This window comes from Branchiostoma lanceolatum, chromosome 4, assembly GCF_035083965.1.
Source record: "Branchiostoma lanceolatum isolate klBraLanc5 chromosome 4, klBraLanc5.hap2, whole genome shotgun sequence".
In the NCBI taxonomy this organism is placed as follows: Eukaryota; Metazoa; Chordata; class Leptocardii; order Amphioxiformes; family Branchiostomatidae; genus Branchiostoma; species Branchiostoma lanceolatum.
The window spans coordinates 14,723,075-14,735,986 of NC_089725.1; the positions used below are offsets into that span (position 1 = coordinate 14,723,075).

Below are 12,912 nucleotides of genomic sequence, written 5' to 3' on the forward strand. Positions count from 1 at the left end.
AACAATGTGTAGATTTGGCAGAAAGAAATGGAGACTTAAGAGGCAAAAGACAGAATGAAACAGTCCTATAGCTATAGTACGGTACGGTATTGGAACATTATCATCCTACTATACTTGTTTCTTGTATCTCACAACGGAGGCTGATGGACTTAAAAATAATCATGCGTGACCTGATTTCTTGTACCAGGTACACCTTGGTTCAGTTGCCATAACGGCCGCCATATTGTTATAGTTGCCATTGCGACGCATCCGTACTAAGTACCGGTTGCCCCTTGCGTGACAGCTGATGCGTTAAAACATGCTAAGGACGCATGCGCACAGGCTTCCACAGGTATATCCTTTGTTGTGCCCCTGGCCCTGAGTACCCATTCTGTACCTTGTCGTCGACAAGAAGGCACGTGCATTCTTCAGGTAGGTCTACACTTATAAACATAGCGTTTGTCTGTCTTTCGTGTTCATGTAACGTACATGGATAATTCTACACTCAATGTGTTCGATCTTTGCTGAACTGAAATTTCTGTCTTTGGTCGTTTTATTCTTCACAAGATATATTCTGGATACCTTTTCAACAGCCTTGATTATCGCTCTTTCAATCGCTTTGAATAGCTGCTCTCACGCAGAGTGGAAATTGAATTAGCGTTCAACTGACTGTGTTCTGTGGTGTGGGTTGCACCGGGATAGCTCCGTGTTGACAACAGAAGCCAGTCCTGTCCTGCCTCTTTATGATAGTCAGTGTCCGTATCTCCCAAAATGAATGTTTGGAGAAAATACATCGTAACGTTGCCGGACCAAAACGTTTTTGTTGACACATTTTTTCAGCACACATAAAATAGGTGGTTAGCTGAAATGTGACAAAAGCTCATCAACCCGTCGGCCAGGTTTTCTGGCATAAGCCTCGGTGTCAACGGACTATAGGTCATTCAGGTAGTGCCAGTCACGCAAGAGTGGTACGGCACCGGAATAATTACAACACACATACCGTGTGTTAGTACTCATTTCGTACCTGGCACAGAAGTCACATGTTTTGTAGCCCAGGGCCTTGAAACGCTTCAGTTCGTTTTTAGGACCTTTTCTGGCGAGAGATACAGAAACTACCCGCAACAACTTAATATCCGAGCCACTCATTCTTTTGCAGAATAGTTAAGTCTTGAAATCATACCAACAAGGTAATTAAGGTGTCCATTGGAATCCTTGACATGTTAACGAATTTTCTGTGAACAATGTACACATAACGACCTGCATGTATCGTCTTGTTGTCAAGTTTGCATTTTCTACATTTTTTCTTACATTTGTGCGTTCGAACATGCAGCATGAGTTACATACCACTTATTACTGCGATAATACTGAAGACTGAAGAATGTGTACTCGGGAAATGCACTTTTCGCTTCATTGTTTAGACCTGCCGATAAATTCTCACACATGATTTCATTCTAGATCCCTGCCTTTAGGTACTGTCGACCACCATGTTGTGCTTGTGCACAGTTCTTGTGTTATCCGTCCTCCCGGCATGCACCGTGCTCGGTCTGACGGCAAACGAGATCGCCGCCTTCCAGGCTCGTGACGTCACCGAGAGCAACACGGGGAAGAAGGGGTCCGTGTCGGTCACACAGGACGGAGACGTGTACGTGCTGACGTCCAACGGGATCCCTGACCACTACGCGGACAACTACCCCAACAGCGACAACCCCAACAGTCTCGTGGAACAGGTAGGAAGATAGAATAGGTAAACTTCATGTAGTTCTTCCAAACACACGTACTTCTGGTCAAGTTTCTTCAGGATAACGATAGTGGCGTCGAATGGCCCAGTGGCTAAGCTAGCGGACGCGAAATCTAGAGGTCACGGGTTCGATTCCTGGCGTTCCCTGCAAGACATTGTGCCATTGATAAACACACTTAACATGACTTTCCTTACTCGACCCAGGTGTAAAAATGGGAACCTGACTTCGGTTGGGGAGGTAAAAGGCGGTGGAAGGAGAGGGATGGGCCCCGCTATACCGTGTCTTGGACTAAAAAGGCTATGGGACTACCTTTACCTTCAGGATAACGGTCCCAACCATTATTAAGCGGAAAATTGACGTGAGTGATAAGTCAAGTCTGCCCTGCCCCCCAACCATAACATACATACACCAAACATCACTCCTATTCTCTATGGTCTAGCCGTTTAATTAATATCATCTCCCCCCCCCCCCCCCCGCAAACTCTACAGAGCTACACTTGGCGCATCCCTGTTACGCCCACCCCAGCGGCCTCTCCAGGCTGCCTTCCACAAGGACCTATCGGCATGGCCGTTAATGGAGTCCCCATCTTCAACCCCTTCAACAGACAGTGTGAGGACGCTGTGGAAAACGAAGTGTTGGATCGGTGCGACGGACATCCCGCCCCAGGAGGAGCGTAAGTACCCAACATAACAGCCATCGTTTGGTGGCATCGTAGATACAGAGGTCCACGACTCACGAGAATTTAGAATCCTACGCACACGCGCATACATACACACACACAGAGACACAGACACACACACACACAGAAACACACACACACACACATCCATGCATTGCCAGGTGAAGACTCAATGTGGTGGACGTTAATGTTGTGAGCACAGTTCAGTACCAAGGACAGGGTTGAACATCAAATTTCAACCACAATTTGTTATATTGCAACTTGGATGATGGTGACAATGATGTTTATGGTGTGTTCATTGTAAAATCGTTGTGTTCTTAATAAAAGTGAAATAAAGTGTTCAATTGATGGCTTTCTGCTGAATAACATAACATGGAGTGAATTGATCAATGGATCAAAGGAAAGCTTTATGTATTCTCTTCCCATCACAGATACCACTACCACCACGAGGCGAACTGTCTGCCGGACAATACCGAGAGTGACTCGGGTCCTTCCGGCATCGTCGGGGTTTCCTTTGACGGTTATGCAATCTACGGACCGCGAGGGGAGAACGGTACCCTGCTGAAGCACGCGGACCTCGACCCCTGTCATGGCATCACTGTTAACGGAACCTACAGGTACAAACTGATTGGTTGTCTATGTGACTATGGCGTAAATCATCACCCGCCATGTTTGTTGGTTAAAAACTCGGGCAAATCACTACGTCAACAATGTTTTAATTTCCTTCTACATCAACTGCCTTTTGTTGCCTTATACTAATACGGTTCGAGAGCTTCAGACAAAGTAAGAGCCGTTGTCTGCTGATACAATGTATGAAGAATTCATGCCAATTAATGGATTAATCTGTTACATCCAATCAATGACTTACATCTTCCTCAATAGGTATCACATGACCACGGACTTCCCCTACTTCATTGGTTGTTACCATGGCACCCTCGCGTCCAATAGCGGACTGAGAACCGGTCGGTGCGACTGTGACGTACAACAGTATCTGAACGGTGGAGTCTCCATGGTGACGTCATTGGCTACAGTACTAATACTGGGCATGTCAGCCCTTCTCATCACTTACATAATGTGATTTGGAGAGTTTTAAAGCGTTCTCAACATGTGCTCTTAAGAATGTTTGCGTCACCACTGCTAGTGTGCTAATATGTCCATGTTGCAACAGCACATATAATGTACTTAATTTTGTGTTTGTGGGAAAGGTGTTGAACAGTCACAAAAGGAACTGAAAGTCCCAACTGTGTTGTTTCGTAATTTGTATAGATTTAGAGCTTTACGGGCTATATTGGATTCCCTTTAAATTTGTCCAAGTACTACTTGTGATGGCACTGTTTGATGTTGTTTAGCACCAGTTTCATTTAGAGATGCACATTCTGAATGACATGTATCCTACAATACCCAGAAATACCTCAGCTCGAGACGTCTCCGATAAAGCAAAAGTCAATGTTGATGTTTTTCCGCTTTATAGTACGTTAGCTTCTGTTGGTCAATTATATTACATGTCTCGGTAAATACAAAGTTGCTTTCCCAATTGTTTGAAGTCTCAGCTTCTCTAACGTTAACACTTGAACGAGACACAAAATATGATGTTTCTAATCACTGCCAAGATCAACTTAACGAATGTTTAGAGTAGACCTAGTCACATTGTGCTGATGGCAGTAGCATTAAAACGTTTATTTACAAGCATTCACATTACAGATGTGCCAAGAGCGCATGTACGATCGATATACGGACCTTATGAAAGCTAACAAAAGATAAAGAAAATTATCCACAAATTATCCCGAGTTTTTGGAACAGCCTTTTCCACGCATTCTCCTATAGCAGAGCTGAATCCGCGTCGTAGAAACTCCTAACCCGAAGGAGGTATACGCGGGTTAAGCTCTGCTATAAGGAGAATATTTCCACGTGAATATAACTATGTATAAACTGTGCTGGTAATAAAAGTCTTTTTGTTCCGGATTTCTTCACGTCTCTGTCGAGCCCTACGATCTCCCAGAATACCAGATGGAAAACATCTCTCGAAAGCTTCGCACAAAGGCACGAAAATTCTTCCATCTGTTGATCTTTCCTCCCTCCATTTTATCTGCCTCTTCCTCCAGCCTGAGCGTGAGTTCCTGCAGTATCTTCTCTCTTTCTCTTTCGCATTTTCCTCCTCTTTCCCACCTGATCATCGTGCGCATGTAAGACTTTAAGATGTGTCTGAGTTTCCTGAGGCGGTAGAGCTCCTTGTCTAGATTCTGAACTGTCTGTTGTTCGCGGGGAGTTGGCTGTGTTGTTTTGTCGTGGATGATCTTGAGGTGGTGTTCCAGCAGCGCTTCTGTGGCTTTGAGGAGGACGTACAGAGCGCCGAGCATGCGCTCCTCCTCGCGGCTCCAGGCGTCTCTCTGTCTGTCCATGGTACTGGCGATACTCATGAGGAGAAGAGCTCTCACTTTGGCCTAAAACGACAGAATGTTTATGTTACAACCGGTTAACCACTGTTTTCTTAATTATAATAAGTTGCACAATGTGTGTTGTGTGGAAATGGAGAAAGAAATGCATGCTGGTGCCCATAATTTGGCTCATATCATGGCCTAAAGACTGGCGACAGCATTTGGCACATTTCAAGGAGAATGAGCCGTAGCGTCGTATGACTAGATCTGTCCTTGGTGCTGATCGCTATTCACACACGTTTGTAGTTTCCACTGTATCTCTGCCTTATGTAGCATGGAACAAGAACACCTTCTGTCAGCTTTTGTAGGACTTACGTACAGAGAGGGGATCTGGATGCTTTTGATGTTTTGATGATATGAAGGGGCCAAGCTGAAAGTGGTATTTTGTAATTGGATGCAGATCAGCACCAAGGACAGGTGTATTTGGCTTCTTGGATGCCGTTAGCCTTGCGTGAACAAAAATAACTTCAGAGAATGAAGAGTGTGTGGTCACCATAACAAATATTTGAAGTGTTGAATCCGTAAGTATCCATTTTTTAAACGTCGAAATTCATTTTTGTGTCTAAACGGTACAGCATTAGTGTAATTCAACGTTAAATGTCAAATTTTGCCCATATTTTTTTGTCGTAAAATCTTTTTTTACCCTAAAATTTGAGTTGTTGAAGAAACTGAAACTCGGTTGTTTTGATAGCTAAAGTGATATCCTTCATTCCCATACACATTTTTTTGCTTCAGAATTATTTCCTGGGAGAGACGGTCGCTAGACTCTCCAGGGGTGTGCCTTATTTGTTCATTTCGTCTTCTAATACAACCACCAGGCCTGGCAACCACTTGGACAGATAAGCAATACAATCACGCCTGTTGCTATGTGGAACTCAAAATTATCTAGTCGACGTTCTTGTAACGTTATTTGAAATGTATTAGACGCCTACTGGACATAGATTAGCGAATCACTAGACATCACCTTGGTGTCTCTTCCAACGACTTTCAACTGGGCCTTTGCCATGGCCTGGCTCTGGGCATCTCGAGACTTTGTCCGATTTTTCTTCCCATCATCGTGATCGTACCTTTTGCTGGCGCGCCAATATTTGTTGTTGTTGAAAAACTTAAAAGGTACGAGAGCTCTAGGCTTGTGTGATATAGCCAGAATAGATGTGATATCGTCCCCAACTTTACCTCCCCGAGAGTTTTCTGTACTCTTACTGCAATAGAAGCTGTGGGGTGGACGACGCACTGACATCGTAGTCTGCAACACGGATGAAAGTCGCCAGTGGGCGTTCCCAAACGTTGCTCCAAGTAAAGGTCCTCTTGCTGCAAGCATTCTATCCACCCACTGGTATCAAGACATTGTATAAAGTATTTGTTTGAAGAAAAACAAACGTCGTTCCTGAACAATAGTTACCTTTGTTGGTTTGTTTTCCATTGTACGTGTCACTTTGACTTTATGACGTTCGAAAATAGACATTTCGAACAATTGAGTCCTTGGAGACGTTCTGTGCTTCTATCAAACGTTCGAAACATTTCAGAACATTCTTTCGCTCTGCTAGGTGGCGTAACTACATACGATGCAGGATATGCAAGATCATGTGTGCAGCGGGTCGACGCCTTTCCAGCGTCTTTGATCAACAAGATTGGAAACGGTTACTATCAACTAATGAGAACGACTTTCCATTGCTTTGCTACATGTTTTTTGGAGAATATAAAAGTTCAAGTTGGGTCGTGTTTCATTCTTTTTCGTTCTTACTTTTAAACTGTGAACATACGCGTTGTGAACAAGACTTCCTTGTTTTGTTGTTCTTTACTACACTGCCCATAATGTAATTCCCGTTACCAGAAGGTTTGATTTACGTCAGGCCAGCAACCTTTCTTTTTCAAAATTTATCTGATTTTTTCAGTCTGAATTGGCCAGTTAACTTATGATTCCGCGCTGTAATATGCTCAAAAGTGTCGGATTAAGGTTCAGTGCGGTTACCAGTCTTCACCGTCCAGTTAGATAAAATGTAACGTTGTAGAAATTGGGTATGAAAAGCTGTGGAATGTTGGTAGGGGCTCTGAGCTAGCCTAGGTAAACAACTCACAGTGACTGTTTTTTTGCAAATGGTCATGGCTAGCTAACTCCGCCGGCAAATCGTTCAACCTAAATGGCCAATTTCTAAATTCCAGTAACCCACGGAGTCTGGTAGAGCCTTTGGCCCTGTTCCCACTGGGGTAAAGTTATCGGAACCAAATCGGTTAACTATACCCTAGTGGGAACAGGGCCTATGAGTATGAGTCGGCTGATTTAGACCTTGAATGAAATTGAACCTACTAGCCGCGGTACACTGCTGTAGTGATACTTTCTTTGCATGCCTGTTACTGGTGCAGATAACATTACCAGAACATAACCATTACCTGCACCAGACACCTTTGACTGTCCATTAAAAAAAATGTTGACGCAACTGTCTGGTACATGTGCTAACAATCCGGTTTGAAAAACCTTCAGCCAGGGACCGTCTCTCTGACTTGGAGTCCACCCGGGCCGTCAGCCACTAGGTCAGAAGCAAACAGTGCACATACACAACCGGCAACAGAAGATAGAAAGATTTCAACGCGCATCAACAGTGAATTTTCTTTAACAATTTATGTATTTGGATCGATCTGTCATATGTTTTCATTTTACTTTCAAGCGATAACCTTGCTGAATGTAATTAAGTTAAGTTAATACTCACGATGACACTTTCAAACGATAACCTTGCTGGATGTTATTAAGTTAAGTTAATACTCACGATGACACCAGCAACGTTACTCGGTTGCCATTTATACATGATAAGTTGCATTGGATATTCTTCTTGGCGCTGCATGAATTGTAATGTGCCGTTGCTCAGCTGACAATAGACTCCATCACCTATTTTTCACGCCAGATTATCCATCATGTTCAGCCCATTACTTTTATCAAGGAGGTTAAAATCAATTAGCAACTTGCGGCAGCGCGCGAAAATTAGTGTCACAAAATCTATATGGGAGACGATCCTTCACGCTAGTCGACGTCAAATTGAGCTTGCTTTTGTCTCCAATCTTGGTGTCCGACGGTCGCAGGATCTTCGTTCGCTTTGTTAAGTTTTTTCCAGTACCAAAATATCCGTGTTGTTCCGTAAGAAAATTGTCCTCCCCGCCAAAGGACTTCCTCTGGCGCACTCGTAACTACTTCTTCCTGAAAGCACACCAAGCGGAAGTACTCGGCATTGTGGGTGGATCCAACCCGGAAGTGGGCAGGTTGAGACGGCTGGAGGAGAGCTGAGCCGGAGAAGCTGTGTGTTGTGCAGGGTTTCATACTCCCGTATTTTCCTCGCGTCTCGTCGCGACAGCATGGCTCAGGCAGCTCTCACCGACGATGGGTTCGTCAGACTCGAGCTCAAGCACGGTGAGACGCATTTCCAGCTCGTTTGCATGGCGCGGTACATTGCAAGGCGCGATGTTTTTCAGTGTGCACAGCGCGCCTAGCAAATTGAGCCCAGGCGAAGTCTGGCAACCTTAACTGTACATCGCCGCCCCAGACGTACACAGATACTGTCTATAATTTATTCTAGCCGCTGCCTTAACAGCCCTTGGCGCCCCTAGCTAGTGTTAAGTGCGGAACAACGCGGCTTTACGGCCCTGAAGGGGGAGAGTAACTCAAGTGTTTGTGTGTGTAAGCGCGTGTCCCTCCAGGCTATGGGAGAACCAACTGTTGAAACTTAATTTGTTTTCACGATCAGATGCTTCAGATTTCGCAATGTCCTTGACACGGTTTGTTTCTCCTTTCTCAAAAATATTCCAACTCCAAGGTACCGTAAGCCACCCAAGGACGTTTCTTCTAGGTTAATCCACTAACGGTGTTATGTCCAAGGCGGGCAAATTTTCTGTCTGTGAATGTGTCAACTTAGAATCCCAGAGGAAATTTCTTTGTTGTTGTGAACTATTTCAGAAACAGGTGCGAGTTTTCCCCAGGTAAAAGAGGGGACGAAAGTCCAGCTTTCTTTGAAATCTAAAATCGGACTACGTTTTTTGGGTGGTTGTTCCAGACCCATTTGTAATAGCTATAATATCAGATTGTTGACGTCTTGTTTTGACACACTTCCAACTGTTACAATGTATTTTTGTTCACAAACTTGTAACAGATTTGTTTCTCAATTTTGTACGGACAGGAATTTAATTTCATATTGGGATTTTGACAATATAAACCTGAATGAAGTTGACATCCTTGTCACATCAATCACGTGATAATGTGATATTACAGAAGTTGAACATTCGGATTTAGGAACAGTGAGGGGGGGGGGGGCATTTCTGTTAGTCATTAGCCTGAGTGTCATCCTGGTTAGTTTACCGGGACCCCTCTACTCTTCTACTATTTAATCAGTTGTATGGGAGCCCTGCTAAACGAACTAGGGTGTGAAGATAGCACCATTTGAATTTCTCAGAACATCTGGATTCTGATGGTTTTTTTTCCTATACGTCATGTCAACGATATTTTACTTCGGTCATTCAACAGTCTGATCTTTTGTTTGATGTCATTTATCACGAGTTATTTATCCTATGATAAGAAGTTTGCAGTGAAATTGCAGTCAGTCAGAACCTCTTACCATCAGAGATACATCTTACAGAATGTTAACTGGGTTGACACAAATAAGTATTGAGTTTCACTGTCGAAATTGATGAGCGGTTGTCTGCTCCAATTCTTTCCATACAGGATGACAAGGCTTACTGCTAAATTGCCTTTCAGGTATAATACTCTCTTAGTCCTACACACCTGTGTCCCAGGGCTTGTCCTATCTATCAACGTTGCACACATTTTTGATCCATTTTTGTAGGAAAAGATCAAAGGCCAGGACTGAAGTACAGCCTTTTCTTTGGAGATGGGGAGGGGGGAGAAAGCTTTAAACTTCCCAACCACTCCTTGAATCACCTTGGGTTCCTGATTTTGTTAGTGGAGGTCACTTCAAGTGGCGATGCGGCATTTCTGTTACCTACGGAGTGTTTTCGAAGGTTGTTTTTGAGGGGTTCAGAGATACATATGTCTGTTTCAGATCTGTACAAACACATCCAGTGGCCATGGCAGTCTGCCAGAACAAAGTGAAGTTTGAGAAATGGTTCATGTCCCATAGTGCCTGCTCTATACTGGTACCTGTGTGTGCTACTTGAAGATAATGTTACAACATTACAATATAATTTCATGAGATAAGAGGTACTTTATAGGGGTTTTGTGTATGTTTTATAGAAATTCCTTTTGTGTGGTATACACTGTTATACTATATATAGTGTAAACTTTTAAACAGTACATAATATGTAAATATATTATAATTCTTTAGATTGTTTGTTTGTCTTTATTGATATTAAATCACGACAATGCTCTAATCAACCCTTAAGTTAAAGACCATGTTTCATTAGGTTCAAGACAAGAAGAGGTGACGGTCATAAAAAAGTAATATCAGAGTATTGATGATACATATGTATATGTTTAACATAACATCAAATATTTTTACATCAGCGTTGCATTGTGTGTCCAAATTTCTTTGCTTTCTATGATAACCTTTATATGTGAAAGTAACAGTTAGGATTTTCTCACACTTATTTGAATCCAGGCCAATGATAAAACATTGCAGCTTAGGTCTTCATTTTATGGAGCTGACTTAAAATTAAATTCCCATTCAAACTGCCCCCCTCCCCTTAACATAGAATATATCAAGGTCTAAGGCTTTCCCAAATCAGGCATTCCTTGCCTTGGTATCTGCATACCAAGCAAACAGAAGGCAAGATTGACACCACATGGAGTTTGTTTAAAATCCCAAGAAGATCTCTACTGTACGTAATGCCAGTGCTTTTGCCAAGGCTGCATATTTCTCTTACCAGAACAACAAGAGGGTGTGAAAGGGTTAAGGAGACACTCTTAAGTGGTGACCAACAAACCTAAATTTGCAAATGCGCTTGATAACCCCTTGTGTTATGATTTTAACAAATGCTGAAATTAGGGAAAGCTGTCCCAAATACCATGGCCATATGCTTATCTGAGAAGACCAAAATGGCTTCTAGATTTACTGAAGACAGAAACCTGTATCCCCTTATGTACCTTCCTGCTGGAAGTTCATTGACCTCGTGCATTACATTTTGTAAACCAGAAAAGCCGCAGGGCCTGATGGGATACCGGGAAAGCTACTCAAAGAATTTGCATGTGAATTGAGCACTCCCCTAGCAGATATCCTTAACGCCTCCCTGCAACAGGGTATTGTCCCCGAAGAGTGGAAACGCGCCGTCGTAATACCTGCGCCTAAAACGAAACCGCCCTCGGTCAAAGAATTGCGTCCCATATCACTGACGTCCTTGCTAGGGAAAGTCGCCGAAAGTTTTATCACTCAGTGGGCTGTTTCGGACATCAAATCTGCAATTGACCCTCAGCAGTTCGGCTGCCTTAAAGGCCGTTCTACCACCCATTGCCTTTTAGACCTAACAAACGACTTGTTCAAGGCTTCCGACAAACCTGGCACCCTGAGCTCCCTGGTGGCAACCGACTACAGCAAGGCATTTGATCGGGTGGACCACACCGTGGCTGTCTGCCGGCTGATCGGACTGGGCTTGCGACCATCACTAGCCAAATGGATATCGGACTTCCTCGCGAACAGACAGCAGGTTGTCCGTTACCATGGAGTTTTGTCTGACAGCGTGTCAGTAACGTGTGGACTCCCACAGGGAACACTTCTAGGCCCCCTAATATTTATAGCCTATATAAACAGCGCAGCACGACAAGCCATTTCCAGGAGATGGAAGTTCGTTGACGATCTGAACTTGCTAGAAACCAGAATCGCTTCACAACCCTCGAACATCCAACAAGACTTAACAGACCTGAACACTTGGTCCCAGGAAAGTCGTATGGTCCTCCATCCTGGTAAATGTAAGGTACTCCATGTCCAGTTCAGCAGGGCTCTGCACCCCCCTCCCGCGCTCAAGATTAATGACAATGTCCTGGAACAAGTGGAGATCATGAGGATCCTTGGAGTATACCTGCAGTCGGATCTAAAATGGAATGTGCATGTCAACTTCATCTACAACAAAGCAAGCCAGCGGTTATTCCTTTTGCGTAGACTGAAGCACTTCCACACTCCGAAGGATGACCTTGTTATCGTGTACACTTCCTACATTCGACCCGTGACAGAGTACGCAGCCCCTGTCTGGCACCCTGGTCTGACAACAGAGCTGAACAACAAGATCGAAAGAATCCAGCGCAGGGCAGTACGCATCATCCTAGGACGAGACTACACCTGCTACGCCGAAGCCTGCGCACACCTCGGCCTGCCATCCCTGCACTCCAGACGCTCGAATCTGACTCTAAAGTTTGCTAAATCTCTCATGGTGTCCGAGCAATATCGGCACCTCCTACCGCCAACAAGAGAGAACATTAGCCACCGTCAGACCCGGTCTGCGAACAATCTGGACATGCCTAAGTGTAGAACAGAACGATATAGAACTAGCGCAGTCCCGCACATGGTTCGTGTACTTAACACGTCACTCGTCTGAATACCGTTCGGAAGCCTCCCTTTAGGTTTTGACTATGTGTCGCTAGCATTGGTGTTTTTAAAACCCGTCTGTATATATCTATGTATTGTGCTGATTTTAAATATTCCTATGCTATAGTTCGCTTTTTTCTATTGCCAACAGTCAATCTGTGTAATATCACGTCGACATCAATTTAGCCTTCGGGCTACGACTGTGTAGTGATAAGAATTTGTCTTTCTCAATAAAAACCATTACTAAAACTAATGCTTGGAAACACTAGAGTGGGGTTTAACTACCAGCTGTCTGCAGTAAAAAGGATATTGGTAGAAGGCTTGGAGAGGGGAGGAGGGCAGTTGTTATGCATTTAGCTAGGAATAGAAAGTTTTGTGTCATAATCATCTACATTTTAAAGAGGATCTTAACTTTGACAAGGCTGTATCTTAATCAAATTTTCTTATTCTGAATCAATCATGGCTATTGTATGTACCTTTCTTTGATTTTTATGAGCACTGATTGCTAATTGTGCTGTAATCACAGAATCAATTGCTAATGTGGCTGTAATCACAGAATCATTTCA

General features: G+C 43.7%; 3 protein-coding genes across 4 annotated transcripts in view; 2 read left to right on the forward strand and 1 right to left on the reverse strand.

The window, feature by feature from the left end:
- The first annotated feature begins 251 nt into the window (after positions 1-251).
- On the forward strand, positions 252-3,931 carry LOC136432801 (uncharacterized). Of its 2 annotated transcripts, none has more exons than XM_066424306.1 (5): positions 252-411; positions 1,449-1,706; positions 2,207-2,391; positions 2,829-3,014; positions 3,280-3,931. In XM_066424306.1, the coding sequence occupies exons 2-5, from the start codon at positions 1,464-1,466 to the stop codon at positions 3,473-3,475; spliced, it is 810 nt and encodes a 269-aa protein (XP_066280403.1). In that variant the 5' UTR covers positions 252-411; positions 1,449-1,463; the 3' UTR covers positions 3,476-3,931. The 2 variants fall into 2 exon arrangements, with proteins under 2 accessions (XP_066280403.1, XP_066280402.1); XM_066424305.1 differs by having other exon boundaries at positions 253-411; positions 1,435-1,706.
- Positions 3,932-4,050: 119 nt separating this feature from the next.
- On the reverse strand, positions 4,051-6,268 carry LOC136432800 (uncharacterized). The gene is made up of 2 exons (XM_066424304.1): positions 5,797-6,268; positions 4,051-4,838 (listed from the first exon to the last, which is right to left on the reverse strand). The coding sequence occupies exons 1-2, from the start codon at positions 6,151-6,153 to the stop codon at positions 4,383-4,385; spliced, it is 813 nt and encodes a 270-aa protein (XP_066280401.1). The 5' UTR covers positions 6,154-6,268; the 3' UTR covers positions 4,051-4,382.
- Positions 6,269-8,060: 1,792 nt separating this feature from the next.
- LOC136432802 (ribosomal protein S6 kinase alpha-5-like) overlaps positions 8,061-12,912 on the forward strand; it is a 29,013-nt gene continuing 24,161 nt past the window's right edge. The window contains exon 1 of the mRNA XM_066424307.1: positions 8,061-8,232. Within this exon, the coding sequence (XP_066280404.1) occupies positions 8,178-8,232 (55 nt within the window). The 5' untranslated portion in view covers positions 8,061-8,177. The remainder of the gene's footprint in view (positions 8,233-12,912) is intronic.

Bases quoted from the DNA above. Each gene is read 5' to 3' on its own strand.
- LOC136432800 (XM_066424304.1), bottom strand. From the start codon at position 6,153: ATGCTTGCAGCAAGAGGACCTTTACTTGGAGCAACGTTTGGGAACGCC. The intron at 4,839-5,796 runs GTGATGTCTAGT...CTGTCGTTTTAG, and splicing joins TCGTTGGAAGAGACACCAAG to GCCAAAGTGAGAGCTCTTCT.
- LOC136432801 (XM_066424306.1), top strand. From the start codon at position 1,464: ATGTTGTGCTTGTGCACAGTTCTTGTGTTATCCGTCCTCCCGGCATGC. The intron at 2,392-2,828 runs GTAAGTACCCAA...TTCCCATCACAG, and splicing joins CATCCCGCCCCAGGAGGAGC to ATACCACTACCACCACGAGG. The intron at 3,015-3,279 runs GTACAAACTGAT...CTTCCTCAATAG, and splicing joins ACTGTTAACGGAACCTACAG to GTATCACATGACCACGGACT.